The sequence below is a fragment of the Leptosomus discolor genome, chromosome Z, assembly GCF_034619465.1.
Source record: "Leptosomus discolor isolate bLepDis1 chromosome Z, bLepDis1.hap2, whole genome shotgun sequence".
Classification (NCBI taxonomy): Eukaryota; Metazoa; Chordata; class Aves; order Leptosomiformes; family Leptosomidae; genus Leptosomus; species Leptosomus discolor.
Genome location: NC_141419.1, coordinates 66,188,243 through 66,211,961, shown reverse-complemented (window position 1 = coordinate 66,211,961; position 23,719 = coordinate 66,188,243). Strand labels below are relative to the sequence as shown.

Genomic DNA, 23,719 nt, shown 5'->3' with positions numbered 1-23,719 from the left:
TGAACTGGTGGCCACATAGCTACACTTGTTATTCCACTCACTGCAGAGAAGTATCTTCATCTAGTCTGTGCATGCAACTGCTCGAGTCACCATCGTCAAAGAACTAAAACCCAGCTAACCCATGTTGGTATAGAAATTCATGTACCAACAGCCAGGCCATTTGAACAATGGGTTTCCCACACATGCATGGCTTTATTTCTTGAATTTCTAAGACGAGAACAAACATACATTCAACAAACTAGGGAAATTCAACCCCGCTAGACGATTTAATATTTCTGATATTTAAAAGATTACACTACAAACTCCAGTAGTGCATTTGATTTCATACTACTTGATTTATCCATTACTTGGATAAGGATCTCATCCTAAAACAGTAACATTACATTACACACTTTCCAACAAGAAATGTAGGAAACCTGTCTTTTCTGACTTCATTTGGCGAGGAAACATTCTAGTTGACGGGATCAAATTTAACAAACTCCTTAACGCTCATTTCCTTGTAAAAACATGTTCCTCTGATAATGATTTAAATATCACCCGCTCTAAAGTGTCTCCTTCTCAGCAGGATAAACCACCAACAAAGACATGTGCAAGCAAGCACATCAAATTGTCCTTCTGAACTATCTGCTCAATTCTATTCAGCCACAGGGGGGTTGGTATTTACTAGAGCCCTGGTTTCCCAATAGCCCAGAGAAGAGGACTCCTGTCAGTCTTAATCTTGTAGTGGTTTACAAGAAAAGAACTGGCAGGAGGAACTGCACAACAGTGTTATCAGCATTTAATATATAGAGTGTTAATTACCTAGGTTCCCTACTAGTGCATTCAAAGCTGTTACTGTTCCATTATTCTCTCTCTCTCAATATATAATAAAACCTAGTTCCCTAGAAAACATAATCCTCTAAGAAAGATTTAAGTGGTTTTAAACATGTAATAAGCCAAGTACATGATAAATTAATACTGAACAGAAAACTGGGCCAGGATTCGTGAAAGTGAAAATTCCAAGCGCCGAAGCTGACACAGCTGAATGGGACTGTATTTCAATTAGCAGCTAACTCAGCATTTTACAAAAATATAGATCCCATACAAGCACCTAGACTTAGCCTTCAAAACACAAAGCCTTAGAATCATGTCTTTTCTGAACTCACTGGCTTTAAGATATAGCAGATTACTGATAACTCAATCCTTTTAAAAATAATGCACACTACAAAGTAAACAGATGATAGATACTGCTTCTGACACTGCCCAAAATTAAATGTCAAAATATGTATTTTATGCCATTCATCAAATGGTTTGAATGATTCTTCACTTATGTGAAGACTGACATAGTGGAATACTCATCGCCTATTAACCTTCTGCAGGCAAGATGCAGTACAATTCTGTTGTAAACAGAGAACTGGGCTACCATCTGTCTCTATTCAGCATTTTACGAGACCTTTTAAATGGAAAGGTTTAGCTCCAGTTCCTAAACAAGTTTTCTTAGTACTTCTAGATTATGGAAAACAAATGTTTTAGTAGTTTAATCCATAAAGAAAATAATGAAGGAACTGAACTATTAACAACAATCATCAGTAAAAACTACAGCAGAAGTAATGTAGTTACCTGCAACCTTGTTTCTACAGATATGTGCTTATTGACAATATATTTGTAAATAGCAGTAGTCTTCTGTTTTGTTTTTTTTTTTTTACTTGGAAGAAAACCCCTAACACAGTGATTCACAGAGATCACTATTATTTTAGAAAAAATTGTCTGCATCATTTATATCTCAGAGGCTATATTATTAGGCAATATGCTGTGGTATAAGCAGAGCTCCTTTAAAGATCCTCTTCAGAAAAATAGTCTTAAATTTAAGAACAAACACAACTGTGAGCATGAACACACTAGAAAATGTTTACACACTAGTGGTGAATGTGTTTTAATAACATACAATGAACATGCTAAACCAGAAGGTACTAGTGGCAACAAGAGATACAAACAGGGAGGAAAAATAAAAATTAAAAAAATTATTAAGTTGTTCACTTTATGATGTTTAAGACTGACATCTTTAAAAGTAAAACTCAAAAAAAACATTTTTGTATTATAAGTAGTGTATCATCAATACAGAACACCACTATCTGTTCCACTATTCTAACAAAGATGATGACTATTTCCCCTTAAAACAGTAATTTGTAAACATCTCACAAACTCTGAGACACTAGAAGGGGTATAGATTGAGTACCGGGGCTTGCAATGAAAGAACAAACACAGCAATGAGGCATAAAATACAGCTCCAGTGGAAAAGGCATAGAAGGAGGTTGAGAGGAGTGAGTGGTCTGCATCAGCAAATCCATTTGATCATCTCCATTTCCCACACTTTGGTTTGCATTCCAGACTGGACTTGGAGCAGGCAAATCAGATTACTTTCAAACTAAACTAAACTGGAGGACTGTGCTGCCAGAGCACATCTGACACATTACAATTGCTAATGCAGGTGCCCTCCATGGGACCAGACCAGTGCTAGTCAAAGAAATACCTCTTTAAGCATATGTAAAACGAACTTAAGGTCCTGAGCACCAAGCCTTTCCTTTACAAATCTACTCCCACTGCACCACATTCTTGCTAATGTTAGATATGGCCTGATCTCATTAAGAGTAACAGACATCAAGTCACACATGAAAAAGATGGTCGGAACATTAGAAAGAAGAGTTCAATTTACATAAGGTATTCACAATCCCCATACACTGGTTGGAAGAATGTAAGCTGGTGCTATTGTGGAAAAAATGAGGCATATTACGGGGATGCGGCAGATACAAAAAAAACCATCTAATAGTTAGCACAGACAAAGCATTATATGAAAAGTTGAAAAGGCAAACCTTTCATCAGCACGTATTTATTCATTTAAAGTTTGGTTATAAAATATTAGCTAGAATTAATAATTAAACAAATATTCTCTCTAACAAGTATGAATATGTTTGATTAAACAACCTGAAAGAATATCTACCCATGGCATTTTTATTTTTTAACACCGGTTTGTCTCACCCTATATTCTGGAAAGAAAAAAAAGGAAAAAAAAAAAAAAAGAAAAAAGAGAGCTATTTCTGGAACTAAGTGATAGTTCCTAGACTGAAAGCACGGCAGCACATGGCTATGTAGTGCACATTACTGCAGAATGGATTTGCTCAGACATGCTCTCAATCAGGATAGAAACAGAAGTTAATTCAGAGTTAATGGGGAAAACAACTGGCTTTACAGGCGATACCACTCCATCAACATACTGCAGAGAAGAACTATAAAGTATTCTCATACATACCAATACATACAAAACTCAGCCACTCTTCTTGCTTAACAGATGCAGTATATTGCAACAGACCCTAAAAAAAAATCTTGGTTTCATTCCAAACAGTCAGTGAGTCAAAGAACATGGTTTCTCAACAACGTTTTATGTATTAGAAAGTTGTCTAAAATAGTACCCACAGTAGACTCATATAAAAATTTTTCTGTACATTCCAGTCATTATGTAACTATTAAGGCTTCTGTGACTGTTCTTTATTTCTGACTGTTTAGGACAATGATGCTGCTTTACCAATTGCTCCCAGTGCTGATTCATTGTAAATATCTTTGTATCAGAGACTTTGAGCTGGTACCAATATTATTTAACTTTTAGCTGCTACACATACATATAGAATTGATATAAATATGCATGTGTCAATACTAGCAGCTCTTTCAGAAGAATAATAAACCCTCAATGGAAGCTTTCAAGCAGCAAAACATGGAAAGAATTATAAACCGGTTTGTCATAAGGAGGAAGTCAGAGAAAATACAATTGTACAGCACTGCTCTTGCGATATAAGCAGATGTGTGTTTCAAAACTTAAGTTTCCTCAACCGACGCTATTTAACACACTTTCTTTTTTTCAAGAAATCACAAGAAAGGAGACAAGCCAGCACAAATCTTCAAGTCCTTGTCAACCCACTACATCTACTACAGTTCATAAACTGTGAAGTGACACGTTCTATCGCCTTTTTTTACCCCTTTCTGCAAATACTTCTCCGCCCATAAATATCGGCGAGTACACATATCCCAGACGTTAAGTCTGAAGAAAAAAGAATCACCGTTTCGTTCCCTAAAATGCGGAAATACTAGGCAAACAGGAGACCGGACACTGCTACCTCCCTCCCAGCAAACCGCTGCCGACCGCCACTGTCGTCCCTGCTCATCGCACGCCTTCGGGCACGGCCGCGGAAGCAGAACGGAGGCGGGCGGCGGCGAGACGCCCGGCAAGGACCGGGCTGCCGAGCCCACCCCGGACCGCACGGCGCCGTCACTCGGCACGCCGCTCCTAGCCGCGATCGCCGCCGCCCGCGGCCCGAGGGCCCGAGCGGCGTCGTCGCTCGGCGGCCCTGGGGAGCGGCGCAGGCGCCCGCAGCAGAGCCCCGTTACCTGCGGCGGGACAGCCCGCCCCCCCTCCCCCCGCTTCACCCGGGAGACGGCAGCGCCTCCCGCCCCTTCCTGCGGCCACCATTTTTGTTAAGGGAAAAGTTCGGCGCTCACCCCCCAAGTCCCGCCGGTTTGAGGCAGGGAAGATGAGGCCACATCTGTCACCCTAGAAAGCAAGCGCGGCCGGAGAGACGCTTCACCTAATTAAAGAAAACGCCCTCTCCCTCACCCCACAAAAAATAAAGCAAACACCACCCCAGGCAGCACCGCCGCCCTCGACCGGCGGCGGCGTGAGCGCAGTCCCCCACCTCACCGGGGACACGCGGGCGAAACCCGCCGGCAGCGCCACAGAAACGACGAAGCCAAGATGGCGGCCACCTGCTGACGGGAGGGAGACGGCCGGCCGCGGCGGACTACATCTCCCAGCAGGCCGCGCCGCACCAGCGAGCGCCAGAAACTACCACCCCCGGGAGGCCGCGACGGCCGGGCTTAGCGCTGCGCGGGGCAAGACTACAACTCCCGTCAGGCGCGGCGCGGGCGGCGGGGCTGCGAGGGCGGGCGTTGGGCGGAGCTGGTGAATAGCGGCACGGAGCGCCCGCCTCACGTAAGATGGCGGCGGTAGGAGCGGCGGAGCTCTGAGCCGGGTGCGCGGCAGGCGGACGCGCGCTGGCTCCTCCTCCCCTCGCCACCTCTATGTTGTGGCTCTTGCCGCGGGCGGGGGCTGCGGAGCTACGGTGAGGCGGACGCCCGAGCCTGCGTGCCTCGGCGCCCGCCGGTCACTGGCAGGGGCGGGCGGCGCTGGTGGCACCCGACGGCGCAGAGCGGTGCCGCTCAGGTAGAGCCCGCCGCTCCCGTCCCTTCGGCAGGAGGAGGGTGAGGCTGCTGTGGGCGGGGGCCGCTTCAGCTCTTCCCGCCTCGGCGGTGGCTGTGGCTTGGGTCTCCATGTCGGACAACCAGAGCTGGAATTCCTCCGGCTCCGAGGAGGACGCCGAGACCGAGCTCGGGCTGCCTGTTGAGCTCTGCGGGGTGCTCAGCAAGGTAAGCCTCCTCTCCCCTTCCCCGCAGCCCGCGCCCCGGGGCCTCTCGCTTCCTTTCTCCGCGCTCCGCCTCTCCCCCGCCGCTTCGTGGCTGACTGAAGGCTGTCAGCCCTGCCTGCCTGTCTTCTGCCCGTTCCGGAGGGTCAGGCCGAGGCGCCCGGCGCCGGTGGAGGGGCCTGGTGGTGGGGGCTGGGAGGCTCGGAGGGAGGCGCTGGCACGGCCGGGGCAGCCGCCACCTGACGGCGGGGAGCCTGCCAGGCAGTCGCTGCGGCGCCCGGCGCCAGCCGCCCGCGCCCCCTCCCTCAGCCGCGGGCACCAGTACATCCCCGCCGCCGGGCCCCCCGCCTCTGCGCAGCTGCCGCCCGCCCCTCCCCACCCCGGGAGAAAGCACTTCTTCGGGGGAGAGCCGCGGCCGCCGCTTCAGCCCGGCCGGGCGGCTGGGGAAGGCGTTGTTGCAGCCCGGGCCGAGGGTCCCTGCCGCCCCTTGCAACCGCCCCGAGCCCGCTGGCTGCCGGGCTTGAGGTTCCGCAGAGCCAGGCCTGGGAGGAGGCGGCCGGGTGCGCCGGGGGAGGGCGTCTCCCCCGCGCCTCAGGCTCCTGGCCGGAGCCGGCGGCGGGCCCAGGTGCGGGCTGGGGCCGCGGCGTCCCGCTTGCTTCTCGGGAGCTGGCGAAGGCAGGCGCAGCCCGTGTCGCTCCCCAGGAGCGGGCACCGGCACAGGAGTGGCACGGCCTTCAGTCCAGATATCAAAACAGGGCAATAAAATACTCCTGCAGCAAGAGATACGGGAGGCGGGGAGGAGCGGAAGGAAAATGGCCCTAAGCTTGTTTCCCCTTTTAAAAATAAACATCACTTTTTTTCTATCACTGAAAATAAGATGACTTGCAAGTGTGTGTTGGGTAATACTGGGCAATTTTGGTTTTAGGAGTGCTTTAAAGTTTACTATGCAATTCTAAGTTGGAACGCAGATTTTTTTTTTATTACAGAAAGTACTTTCAGAATAATATTGAAACATCTTTAGAATTTAAGCACTGTGTTTTGATTTTTTTGCTGCCCTGCACGATAAGGCTGGACGCAAGCCAATGTAGGAGGCACAGGTCACAGGGTACACAGATCATAAATGAGCCCTGGATGCTGAGAAAACAGCCATAACGGAGCAAGCGCTCTGCTTTTTGTGAGGGACTTGGTGAACTTCTCGTAGCCTGAAAATGTTTCTAACCCCAGAGATGAGAGGAATAGTTAGGAGAAAAGGATCTCTGCTTTCATTTGTGAGATCTTGTCATCTAATGGTGGATAGGGGAGAGAGGGGGTGAGGTGGGTGTGAGTTGTTACAGCAGTAAAAACGTGAGGTTTTGGTTTACTGTAGTTTTACCGTGTTTTTTTTTTTTTTTATTCCATTGCAAAGTGTTCCTTTGATAGATGCTTCCATCATTAGAAGGATTGTAATTTGTGGGATGTACTTGATATTTATGTTGGCAAATGAAATACTTGATTAAGTCCAGGTGCCATTTCTTACTGGTGTAGTAGGTGAAGCTGTGGCTTCTGACATTCTGTAGCTTAGATATGTACAACCTTTTTATTTTTCTGGATGTTTATGCTGAGTGTAGCTGACATTGCCTTTCCTGAGAGAATGCGGGATGTAATCCAAACAGTCAAGTATGGTGAAACCTGTTGCAGTGAATATACTTGAGGGATAATGTTACCTTTTGTTAGCTGATGCCTTAGAAATGCTTGAGACAAACTAATTAAAATGAAATGGTAGCATACCAAACTTTCTGTTAAGGAGTTACCTATTTTTAATAATTTATCGTGTATAATTAATTTCTAAAGCTATAAAAATAGGCTGCAGTTCTCTATGTGCTTAGTAGTGTTTCACTTATTCTGCCCTTTGCTAAAGAGAGAAGCTTTGAAGGAAATGGAGTAATGTGGTAAGAGAAGCTTATTTATAAATATGCTCTGCTGGTCTCTTTAAATGTTGCAGAACTCTAGGCTTTTTTTCCATTGTATTTCCTGCTAACATGAATTTTAAGGTGGATACAAAGAGAGAACTTCGGTGTGGAAGAGTCTTTCTTGAAGCACAAGAATCTAGGTGCTTGAAAAACCAGTGGTGCTGTCTTTGCCAAAACCTTGTGCCTACCCAGTATGCTTTAAGAAGTCTCCTAATTCTTGGCACATTTTAATTGTAACAGCAAATGCAAGATTGATTGCTGTATTTGTCTTGCTTAACTCTGTCAAAGAAGGAAAGGTGCTTTCCTCCCTGTCCCTTGCTCTTTTGCCCAACATAACTTTGGACTCTTGCCTTTCACATCTGGAAGGAGTTGGGAACATGAGAGATGGAAAAGAGGGAGGCAGGAAACAATATACCTCCATTACCGCTTGTGCTGCCAGTTCATGTACTGAGCGCAGCTGAGGCTTCCTTTTAAGAAATACTGAACTTAGCAATTCAGTGTATTAAGAGATCAAAAAGGGCTTAATCTTTGGAGAGCAAATCAAGGTCTTATCTATGCTTGAAAATTGTTAGGAATTTCTCAGCTATAGAATTTTTTTTTCCTTCAACCTCTTGTTATTAGTGGAGTTAACATGTTGTTAGGGGACATGTGTTAACTAGGGAAACAAGGCTGTTAGTCAACTTGCTTCTTCCCCATTTATATGCTAGAAAATGATGAATAATGGTTAGACTTAAATGCTAAAAAAGAGCTTTTTTCTCAGAGCTTTTTGTCAAAGAGCGGTAGTCATGATCGAAGAAATTCTTGCCTGATAAAATGATTTTTTGATGCTTGTGTTTCCGTTTTTAGGTAATTTACAGTTTTTGCACTGTAATTGAAGACCAAGCACCAGCGTATAGACAGAGTTACAGAGTAGTCCTGATGCTCTGTCAGTGTCGTATGAGTCTACAAAGTGCAGCTGGGAAGATGTTGCAAATACAAGATTAATAACCAGAACTTTTAGTCACTTGTTACTAGGTCTCTGTAGGGGGGAATCCAGGACTTGTTCATGGAATATCAGTTTCATACCATGTGTGAGTGTGGAGTCCCTAGAAAAATCTCAGTAGTGGAAGGATGATTTGATGTCTGCTGATGAGAAAATATCTTTTAATGACAGTGTGGTTAGGAACTAAAACCTAAAGTATTATCTATAGGCAATATTAAATTGATTACAGAACTGACTACTCTAGATCCTACAATAGCTGTATGCTGTACTGTGGGATAATGGCATGTTTGTATTTATGAAGAGAACTAGATACTTAAGTAAAATCATCTTTGTGGAAATTAACTTTTTATATAAAATAAATTATTTCATATTCCACTTAAGTTTGGCTTTTGGTCTAACTCCAGATTTTAAATCAAGTGGCTAAACTCACCTTAGTGCTTAAATGTTTGCTTTTTCTCCCTACCTCCCTTTCCTCAATTTGTGTCATCAGTATGTTTATTACCTTCATTTTAACTGGCCTTGGCAATACACTTGCAGTCAAGACAACTGTTATCTTATTGGTCATTTGAAACAGATGGGTTTTAGTACCTTTAGGAGTCTGTAAAATTATTTTGGAAGCTCTGAGTGGAATAAAATTTTCAGTTGGGAAGAACTTTTAAAAATAAGTTGCTTTTTTTTTCTCCTGGTGCTTGAAAGCCTGAGATATGCCAGCCACACTGCCTTTATTGTTATTTTTCTATTAGCTGATCTTTGGCTTTTTTTTTTTTACAGTGGACCAACTACATTCATGGGTGGCAGGATCGATGGGTAGTTCTGAAAAGCAACACACTCAGTTATTACAAGTCTGAAGATGAAACGGAGTATGGCTGCAGAGGCTCTATCTGTCTGAGCAAGGCTGTGATTACAGTAAGTGCTATTTCATTGTTGCCGTCTCTTCCTGTTTTGAGGTGTTACATATTTGTAGGCTAATGTCTGGTGAAAGCAAACAGGGGTATGGCAAATTCTATTAGGTCATCTATTATGATAGTTAGTGGTATCAGTGGATCACTGTGGTGCAGGACAAGGAGTTCCTAATAAGAAAACCAGCTGTTCTCATTTGTGGCTGCAGTAAACAGCTTTTCATCTCTTACGTTAGAGGTTTCTGTGGGTAGGGATACAGTTTACCTCTGGAGGCTGCGAAGTTTTTCCAGGGGTCAGCCTAAGATCCTAGACCAAGCTCCCAAAGGAGGTACCATCTGTCACAGTCTTTGCACTTTGCACTAGAGAGAGAGTGTAGTAGTTCTTTGACTACCTTGTGAGCGTGGCTCTGTACAACATTTCCAAAAGAAAATGTTCTGCTACCTTCTTCCTCCTCTGAACAAGTTAGTGTGTTGCTGTTTTTGTCTAATGCTAAAAGATCTGGTATTACACTGGTAAGAATAAAGAGCCTTCATGTAAATGAAATCTCATAAAGATGAATCAACCTTAGAAGATAAAGAAAAATCTGCTTTTTGTGGCTTTTAGAATTATGATGTGTATTTATTACAATGCTTCTCAAAAAGCATGCTGTAGCTTTCCTGTGTTACTGTTAAACAGTCAATCCAGTTATGTGATTTACAGAAAAAATAGCTGGACTTCTGTGTAGCACACAAGATCCTAGAGCAGTGGTGTTAAATCTTACTATTTATGTTCTTAATGCACCGAATGTGAGGTTTTTTTCAAACTGAATTAAGGATGACGAATGAGAAGCTTTCTTTCTTACTAATATTCAGCTTAGGAGCAGAATTCTATTAACCACAGACTGGTTTGAAAAAAAAAAAAAGACTGGATTGATTACATCAACTGTATGTGTTTTGGAAAGAAGCTTGTGAAGAAAAGGCAGATTTTTACATTTAGATGTCTGACAGGTATTGCAGTCATGTAAAAATTAAAACAGATGACCTCACTTATTTTAAAACTTTTTTTAAACTGATTAAAATTAAAGCGTGCTCAAGATTTGACTTAGGAATATATGGTGCGCAACGACAGTCTCTAGGAATTCTGACTTAAGTGTACTTTTGGCAGTCTGTAGTAGAACCAGCCTCTGATCAGTACTTCCAAAAAGGTCTTAAGTTCACTACTACAGGCTTAACATGTCAACCAGGCAGAGACAGGAAGGTGGTGTCAGGGTGGTAGGCCAAGGAATGTCTGGAAGCATACTGTGGTGCACATCTCAGCAGCCTGAATTCCAGTTGCGGTGGCGGAGTGAGAGATTATAGTGATGCTGCTATTGCTGCTGGAATGTTTTGGTACATTGCACTTTGTGAAGCGAAGTTGGCGAGCTTATCTTCTGGCTAGGAAGTTTGTAACACTGGAACTTCTTATAAATAGCTTTTTTCCTCTTTTATCTGGCACTTGTTACATCTGGTAACTTGGAGTTGAATTGTTGCATTTTTTTCCGTTCTTGAGCTTTGTAAGTACATTGAGAAAGAAACTACGGAGTTGAAGAAAGAGCTGCGCCCGCTTTTTGTTCTAAAAGTTAATCTGATATTTTAGTTATGCCATTTGCATTCAGACTTACGCTTTGTGAGTGGTATTTGGCAGTCTAATTGCTTGGTTGTGGTTTGAGACGGCATCTCTGAAACCTAGTAAACTCCTGTTAATTATTTCTAGCTGCAGCTAAACTGATTGTTGTGGATTAGAGGTTCAGGAGTACTATTGGATCATTTCATGTCTCTAGGATGCAGAAATTTACTTTTGAAACTGTCATACAATTGTTCTACCTCTTATTTTTCAGAAGTTACTCTTCTAAGCCAGAGTTTAGCATGAATGCTTCTGGTTTTATAGTTGTATGGTGGCAAATTGAATGTATTTTTTTAAACCTATGTATTCAATAGAAAGTTAGTTATGCCTGAAGATAAATGTTTAAAATACTCTTCCTGAGGTACATAGTTAATCTTTACTTTCATGTTCTCGTAATGTCTTACTAACTGTAGGCTTACTAGCATATACTCGATTGCATAGGAGAACACCAATAGGTAATAAAATAAATGTTGAGGTGATAATGTATGAAGACTACTTCTGCTGTTAGTGGAACTTAATCTTCACTTTGTCTTGTGATTATTTTGGTAGAGAGGGGAAGTCGGGCTTCTTGCTGGCTTAATGTTCGGTAGAACTGATTTGATGTGGATTTTTCAACAGTCTTTCATTATACTGTAAGTTTAGTTTTCCTTGATCTTGCTGATGTAGAGTCAGGCATAGTAACTACTTATCTCCTAACCTGGTATATTTCAGTAAGCCTTCCTTCAGTACAAAGCAGGACATGAGTGGTGTGAGATGGTGTTGATGGCTGCAGTGTTTCCTTGTAGGAAAGGGTGACTGGATTTTCATGAAGCTTTCTTCATGGATTCAATGGGGAAGGTAATGAATTTTTCTGTGTGTAATTAATGCTACTAGTATGTGGTGGTTTGACCCTGGCTGGATGCCAGGTGCCCTCCAAAGCTGCTCTATGACTCTCTGCCCCTCAGCTGGACAAGGGAGAGAAAATGTAACACCAGGTTTGTGAGGTTGAGACGAGAACAGGGAAATCACTCAACATTTACCGTCATGGGCAAAACAGACTCAACTTGGGCAAAATGTAATTTATTACCAATTAACTGAGAGGGAAGTAATGAGAAATAAACCCAAATCTTAAAAACACCTTCCTCCCACCCCTTCCTTCTTTCCCAGGCTTAATTTTTTTCCCGGTTTCCTCTCACTCCGAGCGGCACAGAGGGACAGGGAATGGGGATTGCGATCAGTTTGTCACACTGCTGTTTTCTGCCAGTCCTTTCTCCTCAGGGGGAGGACTCCTCACACACTTCCCCAGCTCCAATGTGGGGTCCCTCTCATGGGAAACAGTCCTTCATGTCTTCTCCAGCGTGAGTCCTTCCCACGGGCTACAGTTCTGCACGAACTGCTCCGGTGTGGGTCTCCTCCATGGTGTGCAGTCCTTCAGGAACCAACTGCTCCAGCGTGGGCTTCTCTCTCTCCACGGGCCACAGGTCCTGCCAGGAGCCTGCTCCGGTGCAGGCTTCCCACAGGTTCACAGCTTCCTTCAGGCATCCACCTACTCCGACACGGGGTCCTCCACGGGGTGTAGGCAGTCATCTGCTCCACCGCCCATGGGCTGCAGGGGGACAGCCTGCCTCACCACGGTCTTCACCACAGGCCACCAGGGAATCACTGCTCTGGTGCCTGGAGCACCTCCTCCCCCTCCTTCTTCACTGACCTTGGTGTCTGCAGAACGTTTCTCTCACATATTCTCACTCCTCTCGTTTGCTGCAATTACTGCTGCACAGTAACTTTTTTTTTTCCTCTTAAACATGTTATCACAGAGGCACAATCACCGTCACTGATTGGCTCGATCTTGGCCAGCAGTAGGTCCATCTTAAAGCCGGCTGGCACTGGCTGTATTGGGCACAGAGGAAACTTCTAGCAGCTTCTCACAGAAGCCACCCCTGTAAACACACCACACCCACCCCACCCTCCCCCACCCCCCAAAAAAACCCTTGCCACACAAACCTATTACATAGTAGTATAGAATGTTCCCATTTTGTTGTTGTTTAAGTGTAAATTTGGAAGGCTGCTGTCACTGAGTAGTCTTACTGTATGTACTTCCAGCAATGAAGATCAGCATAATGATAAGTCGTAGTATTGAGACATGAATGTTGTATTCAGAAAGCCACAGTTGCTTCTGCACTTTGTTTTATCACTCCTGTTACATTGGGCAGAGATTGATAGACAGGTAATTCTACAGGGATATTTTATAAGACACTCATCTCTCCCGTCTTTAATGAGAGGAAGACTTGTTAAATCAGCTTGTTAAAATATCTTCTTCAGTTATTTCAAGTGTAGAATCATAGTGTCATCCCTCCAAAACAGGTAGGTTTCTGTAACAATAGTCTTTAATTGAATGGAAAAGATGGGGTCTGGTTTGACTGCTTGTTATATTAACCACTGGGACTGAAAAGAGCTGATTCTTCTGGAATAGAGGATTAAAGGATGAATATTTATTGTATACTTACTGGATTACATCAAATAATGAACTGTCAAGAACTGGCTGTGTGAATTAAGTTATGGGGGAGGACGATGAAAGTCAATACACGATGCTAACTGAGTTCCTTTTAGCCAGGTAAGGAAAAACATCTCAGAAGTGTTTAATTGGTTTGTAACAGGGCGGAAGCTTGGAAAGTTCTAAGTTCTGCTATGTGGTCAAGGGATGAGAAGAAATTATGGGTATTATAAAAAGTTCATATAGGCACAGATTTCTTGTATTAATCTAACCTGGACATCCTAAATTACTGCTGTAGTTGGTTATCAGTGCCTGTCATGTTTATTAAAGACACCCGTAAAGCTTTGTAATTCTCTCATTCCTGAGGTCAAACTTTCAACGGGGACTTCTGTGTACATGGTTAGGAGTGGACGTGGTGGTAGTCCTGTAGTGGTGGATCTGTGGGATCAGCTTTGGAGTTGGAAGGTCTAGGATCTGTCATTAAAAGAACAAACAGGAATGCTTTGTAGAGCTGGAAGTCAAATTTACAGGCAAACTGGCCTTTCAGCCTGTACTGTCTTTTCCTTGATTACTGTGTCTGTTCTGATAGTGCCATCACTGCTTTTGTACAGAGTGACTCCTGCTAACTCATGCAGTCACAGTGTGATATATCAAGAATAACATGGTATGGATAGAATAACTTAAGATGGAAGGGAACTCTTGAGGTCATCTGCTGTGCCCCTCTACTTCAGGCCATCTCACAGAAAGGCCAACACTAGCTTAATCCTGGTGGTAATTTATATTAATAGATTTTCAGGCCTGTGTATATATTCTTAACAACAAAGTGTTTATCTCATGAGTTCTAGGATTTTTCCAGGAAGGATCTGGCTGGTCATGATAGCTCTCTGCATGGATCCATGTGGAGGAACTTGAAAAATGGTCAGAGAAGTGTCATGCTTCATAAATTTTAAGAATGGTTAAACTCAGCCATGTGTGAACTTTCTGTTTTCTATTTTTAGTCACTAAAGGTGACTACCTGTACAGGAAGAGTTCCAACAGCTTATATTCCAACTTAACCTTCAGCTTTTCTTCAGATAGGATTCATACCTGCCACAGTGTTTTAATGCAGTGGTTGGTCTTCATCTTCCTTTCTGTAGGTATTACTGATGTAGAAAAACTTTTTGTTTTTCTAATTTGGTAGCTTAAACAAGATGCAGTAACTGTGGTGCAATGATTTGTTTTGGTTATACTGTGATCATGCATACTCATGTCAAAATCTTAATGGAAACATGCTATTGGTTATTAGTCTTTTTTTTTAAGAACACTGTCTTTTTATTGTGTTGTAAAGAGACATTTAGACAGTTCTGGGGAAATGCCTGGACCAGGATTGAGCAATAAATTTTGCATAATGGAGATTTTCAGTAAACGAAGTGTGTTGGTTTTTTTTTTTTTCCAGAAACAGTAATTAGAAAGCACTGTTGCTTGATGTTTTATATTAATATACTTGTTGCAAGCCCTTCTCCTTCAGAATGGACTTCTAAAAGGGTGGATTTCTTCAGTCTGTTGTATCTGGATCTCAGGACAGGCAGGAAGGTAGAAAACTGAAGGCTGCCTGTGAGAGACAGTTTAGGAATTGTCTTAGATTATTTTTTTTCCTAAATGGCAATAAATTGCTATTGTGAAGAACTTAATAAATATTCATGTTATAAATTAGGGCTGGTATATAAACATGTGTTAGTTACAGTTTATGAAAAGAGCAACACTATACATGAAAGAGTAAAACTGGCCGTTTCCGATTTTAAGCTTCTCATTTCCCTACCTATAGTCTGAAGAAAGAGCAAAATGGTTCTTTCCAGTAATCTGCCACTAATAATAAAAAACTCACCCCACTTTTTAAATATATAATTAGGTGAACAGGCACCCTTCCTTGCTGTAGCAGTATTTCTGGTTTATTTTTAGTATGATGCTGGCCACCATTAACAATTGGGCACTTATGAGAGGAAGTACAGATTGACATTTTTAAGAAGAGATTAACAAGTTAACAGAGGAAGCTTCATGCGTTTGTCAATTTAAACAGATACAAAAGCTTCCTGTGAGAGATTTTTTCACAGAAACTTTGCATTCTACATATATTTACGTTCTAGATTAAAGATAATGTAACTTTAGTTGATGGTGATGTCAGTGTTAGACAGATACTTTTAGTAGTATTGTTTAAAACACTTAGTGTGAAGACTAATGTCTTGCAAATAGACTTTCAAAAATCTGCCTTGACATTAGCAGTATGTTGGTGTGTTTCTTTTAAATTTTATACAATGTCAAACGTAATGGTATTTCGGAAGCAGCTGGACTGGTAGTGTATAGAAGTGGAACCATTTGGAGGACAAATGTGAGTAAACTTTGGATTTGCTCTTTTCTAGCTGCTGCTTCTAACTTTTGATCTTGCCAACAGACCTGCTTATGATAAAAGAAGAATGATGTAATTGCAGCTTTTGTCTACAGATAGGTTTGCTTCAGTCTGCTAGTTAAGTTGAATGGAAAGTGATAGCTTTTAGTTGATGAAAGCTTTTATTAAAAAAGCTAAGCTATAAATTCATGCCCTGGGCAGAAATACCATAGCAGCAAATTTGTATTAATTGGTAGTTGCTTGGGAAAATACTGTTTCCAACTATCTGAGGTAGGAAGACAATCTGGTTTAGTATGAAGTGATGAACATTTAATTAATTAATTTTATGTAATTTGATAAAGTGATTCCTCAGCCTTAATCATTGCTAAAAAGGTGACCTGAGTAAACTAGGACATATACTAGACAGAGGAAGGTGTGGTTGGGAATGCTTACTCATATGTGAAAGGCCTGAGGTAATGAGAAAGGAAAATGCAAAAGAGCAACAGGAGTGTAAGGGAGAGAAAAGGAGCTGATGCATAGGAGATAATCATAGACCCATAAAATGGTTTGGGTTGGAAGGGACCTTAAAGATCACCTGGTTCCAACGTCCCTTGCTATGGGCACAGACACCTCCCACCAGACCACGTTGCTCAAAGCCCCATCCAGCCTGGCCTTGAACATTGCCAGGGAGGGGGCAGCCACAGCTTCCCTGGGCAACCTGTGCCAGTGCCTCACCCCCCCACAGTAAAGAATTTCTTCTTAATATCTAACAAAAATCTCCCCTCTTTCGGTTTGAAACTGTTACCCCTCATCCTATCACTACACTCCCGGACAAAGAGTCCCTCCCCATCTTTCCTCTAGGCCCCCTGAGGTACTGGAAGGCTGCTATAAGATCTCCCCAGAGCCTTCTCTTCAGGCTGACTCCAACTCTCTCAGCCTGTCCTCATAGGGGAGATGCTGCAGCCCCCTGATTGTCTTCATGGCCCTCCTCTGGACATGTTTGAGAAGGTCGGTGTGTGTCTTATGCTGGGGGCCCCAAACACTGGGCCAGTGCTGGTGCAGCAGGCAGAAATTGCTTGGAACGTAGGGTTCTCCTGGACAATTATTTTTAGCATTCACATCCTCCGTACAAATTTATGTATGTCTTAGAGTTATCTGAACCAGCAGCGGATGGGTTGATAGTCAAAATGAAGATGTCAGAACATTGCCCTGTATTTATCAAAGTGCTATAGGGTGCTAGTATCCTTGGCAGAGTGGAGAAATGGAATATTTCTTCCTTAGCATGTATTGAGGAGATTGAGAAGTGGAACAGTAATTCATTCAGATCAGTTCAGGTGAGACCGTTCTTCATATTATGATGAAAATTCCATAATGATTAAGATGTGAAGAAACCAAGTAATGTGTATTAACCAAATATTTTAGGATTACTTAATATTGCTTGGATATAATCACGTGTTATGACATACCACTTGAAATTAGGGCTGCAATCCAGCAGTACTTCTGTCAACTTTTTAGTATCAATCAGAGTATGATTCCCCCACTTGACTCTTTTATTAAGGGAATTAATTAAGTTTTAACAGTGTTCATGATTTGGCATCCACTTCAGGATCATAATTCCTGTCCGTGGTTTATATTGGAGCATTTTCATCCTGTGGAGCATTTCTCGCAGATGCTCTACCAAGCTTTGAATAATTCGAGTGTTTGCATTTGGTATTGAAGGTATAATTGCATAAACAAGTTTTTCTGTGGTATTTGCAATCCTTATTCTGCTTAATCTGAATTTCTGTGCATCTTCATAAGATTGATTTATTGTTGATTTATTGTTCATGGATACAGTTGTTTCTTATGTCACCCACATAGAAACATAGAACAGTTTCGGTTGGAAGAGACCTTCAAGAACATGCAGTCCAGCCTTTGTCTTAGCTCTACCAACACCACTAAACCGTGTCCCTAAGTACAACATCAACCCGTCTCTTAAACACCTCCAGGGATGGTGACCACCACCTCCCTGGGCAGGCTGTCCCAATGCCTGGCAAACCTGTCAGTAATGAAATCCTTCCTAATATCCAGCCTGAACCTCCCCTGGTGCAGCTTAAGGCCATTTCTCCTTGTTCTGTTGCTTGTTACTAGGGAGAACAGACTGACCCCACCTCGCTACAGCCTCCTTTCAGGTAGCTGTAGAGTGATAAGGTCTCCCCTCAGCCTTCTCTTCTCCAGGCTAAACAGCGCCAGATCCGTCAGCAGAGACGTGCTCCAGATCCTTTATTAGCTTGGTAGCCCGCCTCTGTACCCTCTCCAGCACCTCAATGTCCTTCTTGTAGAGAGAGGCCCAAAACTGGACACAGTACTTGAGGTGCAGCCTCACAAAAGCTGAATACAGGGGAATGATCACCTCTCTGCTCCTGCTGACAACACTACAGGCCAGGATGCCATTGGCCTTCTTAGCCACCTGAGCACACTGCTGGCTGATGTTCAGCCCACTTCTGGGTTTCTAGTGTTACTTAACAGTCCTGCTAGGCAGCCTGCTGTTGATTATCTGATCTGTCTTGTGATAGCCATTAATGACATTTTTAACATCTCTGTTGGGGATTTGCACAATACCAGACCTCACTTTCCGATACACATTCGTAGAATGCTAAGTAAAAAGGTCAGAATACTGTTGGGTTTTTTTAATCTACCAATATGCAGCTGCACCAGGCCATATCCTGTTCTGGCTAGTTTATTAACCTTTCACTTCTGTTCATACACTCAGAATAATTCTTCACAGATAACTACTTGAGTGTTGTTTCTCCTTCTTCCAGTTCATCTTTATGCCTCCTCCTTTAGGCATACACTTCAGTTGCTGCTTTTGCCATGTTCCTTATGAATTCTGATTAATGTGGATTAGATCAAATATTCTGGCTGGCTTCAGCCACTTCTTAGTCTGTTTGGTGTGTCTTTCCACTCAATTGAAGTCCACCGTTCCTCAGTTAAAAGGATTAGTTGGAACAGAATTTGCTACCCCGTGTCTCCAGGCCCTTAACCCAGATTGTGTTGTGACTAGTGTTTAATAAATTCTTAGATCTTTTCAAGTTGCTGTCTTTTAAGAAGAAAAGTTGCACTTTTTCTTAAGCTCTCTTAGAACTAAATGCGTATGCATATATAGATAGATATATACACACAAATATATATATATAATAAAGGAATTAGTGTCATGGTCCACTGAGTGGACTCCTGATGGTTCATTTGCTGTGATCTCAAAGTGCAACATTAAGGTGATCACGCCAAAGGGATTTGCTACAATCAAAGAGTGAAACTTTATCGTTTGCCTGTAAAGCGGCGTGCGATAGGTAGAGGGTGAAAGGAAAGGGGAAAGTAAAGTGGAAAGAGGAAAGAGATCGATAGCTACCACTGCAGGTCCAAGGCGTCCCTATGGTCCCAGGTCCAGGCAGCGTCCTGCTGGTCCTAACGATCGTCGTGATCCTTGGTGGGGAAAGCTTCCAAAGTTCGGGTACTGAGGAGCCCCTTTTATGCCAAGTAGCACCCCTTGCTCCTCCTCTGCATCTCTGCCTCTTCTTGGCTCTATCGATGCTGATCAGTTTTTCTTGGTAATGGTTCTCAGGCTCGTCCCTGGCACCAGAGAACGGCACAGCACTCTTTAGCCAAAACAGAGCTGTCTTGCCTCTGCAAGGCTCCCTCCTTCGGCTGTTATCTCCCCCCACAAGGTTTCTAGAAGGGAGAAGCGGACAGCAACATCTCTTATCCTTATGCTGTTTCCTGGCAGGTGAACAAGTTGCTCAGCTCTCGTCCTTGCTCTGTCCAGGGCATAATGACCTCACAAGCCTGGCATTCCATTCCCAGGATCAGCAACTGCTTCTCAGGCAGGCCGCTGCAGGCTCATGTCAAGATGTTAGCCTAACTTTCGGGGTACTTTATGGTCCATATTCCTGATGGCAAGGTTGAGACAATACTGGTTTTGGACCGACTCTTACAATTAGAGGTAGCTGTAATGGGAGAGTTTAGACTGACAAATCAGGTCAATTTTGAACTTTAGAATGAAAGCTTTTAGGCTGACATTAACTAGCAACATGCCTTGTAATTAGTTCTTACACTTTGTTAATTATCACTGTACTTGTCAGAACATTAGTTCTCACACGCATTATCACTATCTATTCAAAGCAGTCAGCCTTATATCTGACTTGGATCCTGAATTAGCTGTAAGTATGCAGCATGATGTAGGCAGTACTGTATAGCTAGCTTGATATCTTTGTACTTGGTGGTCCTAGTTGCTGAGGTCAAGGTAACCTGACCGAAGAGCTCTTCAGTAAGGGGTGGGGGGAGGTGGATTACAGGACAGGGACAAAATTTAACTAGACAACTTCTTCTGCCACCCCCCACCCCCCTTAGGATTTTTTATAACCATCTTTTACAAAATGATTGAGGCTGCTTGTCCTGGACTACATGTAGTGATGCTGGAGAGATATTACTTTCTCAGGCTGCAGCAGGTGGCTTGCCCTGTTGCTCAGTTGTTTGGGTTTTTTCCCTTGTGTAGCTGCTGCTACTTAGAGCAAAAGCAACCTTCCCAGCTCTGGAGGTTACACTTCTTCCACTGACCAGTAACCGACCATTAATGAGTTGTTTATGGTTCTGAGGCCTCTGCTTTTAGTCTGTCTGTATTTTCAAGGCCTCTGTTATCTCATGCTTAAATTGTACAAGGCCAGTGACAAGTGGTGTTCCTCAGGGATTGGTACGGAGACCAGTGCAATTTAACATCTTTGTCAGTGACATGGAGAGTGGTATTGAGTGCACCTTCAGCAAGTTTGCTGATGACACCAACTTGTGTGGTGAGGTCGACAGCTGGAGGGAAGGGAGGCCATCCAGAGGGACCTTGACAGGCTGGAGAAGTGGTTCCAGGCCAGCCTCATGAAGTTTAACAAGGCCAAGTGCAAGGTCCTGCACCTGGGTCAGGGCAATCTCAAGCACAGATACAGGCTGGGTGATAAGTGGATTGGGAGCAGTCCTGAGGAGAAGGACTTGGGGGTGTTGGTGGATGATAGGATGAACACAAGCCAACAGCGTGCACCTACATCCCAGGAAGCCGATTGCATCCTTGGCTGCATCAAAAGAAGCGTGGCCGGCATGTCAAGGGCGGTGATTCTGCTCTCTTGAGACCCCACCTGGAATACTGCATCCAGCTCTGCAGCCCCCAACACAAGAAAGACATGGAGCTGCTGGAACGAGTCCAGAGGAGGGCTACCAAGGTGGTCAGAGGGTTGGAAAACCTTTCCTACGAGGACAGGCTGGGAGAGTTGGGCTTGTTCAGCCTGGAAAAGAGAAGGCTCCGGGGAGACCTTATAGTGGCCTTCCAGTACCTGAACAGGGCCTACAGGAAAGGTGGGGAGGGACTTTTTACAAGGGCCTGCAGTGATAGGATGAGGGGTAATGGTTGGAACCTGGGAAAGGGCAGGTTTAGACTAGATCCAAGGAAGTAATAGTTCAGCTTGAGGGGGTGAGACACTGGAACAGCTTGCCTGAGGAAGCTGTGGCTGCCCCCTCCCTGGCAGTGTTCAAGACCAAGTTGGATGGAGCCTTGAGCAACCTGGTCTGGTGGAAGGTGTCTGTGCCCATGGCAGGGTGGTTGGAACCAGGTGATCTTTGAGGTCCCTTGCAACCAAACCATTCTATGATTCTATAACAAAAGACATCTGGTACCAAGGTCTAGTTCACAGAGCCAGTTTTTATAAGTTGATAATATGAGCCTTACAGATCAGGACTGGGGCCTTGCATAGTTAGCATAAGGCCTGTTCTAGTAATACTGCATTTATAGAAATGCTTATACAGTCATACTGTATTAAGTTGCTTATGTTTGGATTCAAAACAAGCTAATCTTAAGTTTTAGTCTGCTGCTTTCACAGGTAGAGCAGGCCTCTGCTTTAGCTGCAGCTCCACTGCTTTTGTAGGATTGAAACTTTCCATTCCCATCACCGTGAGTCTTAAGTCCAGTGTGCTCTACACTCTTTGCCAGCCTAACATAGGGCTTCAAAACATGGCTGTTCTCTTAGGGCAGAGTATCTTCTCTGGATGTTGCCTCATTGTTTTCTGATGAAATCCATATTGTACTGTTGCTGGTGGTATACATACAGCTTTTGAGTCTTCTGTGGCACACTGCAGTAGATAGTGTGAGGTACAACAAAGCTAATTAATACATGAATGCTGATTTTAGGGGTGCAGCCATGTATCTGTGATTCCTGCTCCTGTATTTAATTGTTCTATAAAAATTAACTTCAAAAAAAAGTGACAATGGGGTTTCTGCATTCTCTAAAGTGGGTATGAAGTTGCTTTGCTTCCTGCCTGATTAATAACTCTAGCTTTGAGCTGTGTATGATGGGATTCCTAATGAGTTTAATTTGCTGATTGCAAATGAATTCTAAGCTGATGGTTTTTCCAGGTGTTATAATTCTGATTTTTTTTTTTCCATGGATGATGCATGATGTCAGTGGATAATGCAATTATTTTGCTCCTAGTGGATAACTGAGAAGCATCACATGCATTTTTCTGCGGAGGTTTGGTTCCTGCCAAAGCAACGTGTACATGTCATAGAATCATAGAATCATTAGGTTGGAAGAGACTTCTGAGATCATCAAGTCCAACCGCTGACCTAATAGCCACATGCCCACTAAACCATGTCCTGAAGTGCCACATCTACATGTTTTGGACTCCTCCAGGGATGGTGACTCCAGCACTTCCCTGGGCAGCCTGTTCCGATGTTTTGACCACTCTTTCGGTAATGAAATTTTTCCTGATGTCCAATCTAAAGCTCCCCTGGCACAACTTGGGGCCATTTCCTCTTGTCCTATCACTTGTTACTTGTGAGAAGAGACCGACCCCCACGTCGCTACAACCTACTTTCAGATAGTTGTAGAGAGTGAGAAGGTCTCCCCTCAGCCTCCTCTTCCCCAGGCTGAACAACCCCAGTTCCCTCAGCCGCTCCATTTCCAGTATCTCATATACTGGATTTATTAACTGCTTGTTAGCTCTAAAGGCAAGTGGTTATGACTTTGATAAAGTTTACAGTTACTCAGACTGTATTCAGACAGGACGTGCCCATTAGTTATATCCTGATTTCTCATGGTGCTTATCTAAATCTGGTAGTACCGCATCACCAATCCATGGAGCTTTTACATAGGATGTCCACAGTCATGAGTAGATCACTTTAGTCAATGGCTGTGTGCATATGCTGTTTTACAACTACTTCAGTATTGCCCTCATTTATTCTAGTAACACAGTGCCATTCCAAAGTCTAGTCATTGACCAAAGTCTAGCTGATACTTCAAGTGCACATTTGTAATACTCTAGATCTTGCTATTACAAGTCATTGTTTTTTCAGGAGGGAGCTGGGAATAGCATGTGTCAGAGGGGTGTTTACGTGTAAAACAATACAGCATGACTTGATACTATATAGTAATTCCACACTATTTTATCCAGTTATTTCCCTGTTAATACTGGTTAACAAATCGGGTACTGCAAGACTATAGGATAGTTGATTACCCACAAAAAAATGGGAAATTATTTTTATATGATCACTGCTGCATCTGATCCTCTCTGCTGGATGTGCGGAAAACCAGATTGACCAGGTTTGCTCTTGAGAACTATAGGTTTCAAATTTTAAATGTGGTTTCACTGCTGAAGTAACATGTACAATATATGCTTGTTCCAGACTTAAAAAGGCCGTTCTCTGAGAGCGCTTCTTTTCGAAGGATTAAACCAAGCTAATTTTAAAGTTTGCATCGCATGCTAACAAGCTAATATTAAGGTCTGCTTAGCATGCTTCTGCTTTCATGGATGCAGTGGGCTTCTACTTTAGCTAGGTTTTGGAAAGGTATGATTATTATTTAAAAGCAAAAACAGCATTGGAAGGCATTTTGAAAGGCAGATATCTTTAGTGTTAGGAAGACCTGGAGCCACCTCTGTAGCCCCCTACCATGCTAA

At 43.3% G+C, this 23,719-nt stretch overlaps 1 protein-coding gene across 1 annotated transcript in view; it reads left to right on the top strand.

The window, feature by feature from the left end:
* Positions 1 to 5,355: 5,355 nt before the first annotated feature.
* The window catches only part of CERT1 (ceramide transporter 1), an 80,867-nt gene continuing 62,503 nt past the window's right edge, over positions 5,356 to 23,719 (top strand). The window contains exons 1-2 of the mRNA XM_086480479.1: positions 5,356 to 5,451; positions 9,150 to 9,284. Coding sequence (XP_086336605.1) covers positions 5,356 to 5,451; positions 9,150 to 9,284 — 231 coding nt within the window. The remainder of the gene's footprint in view (positions 5,452 to 9,149; positions 9,285 to 23,719) is intronic.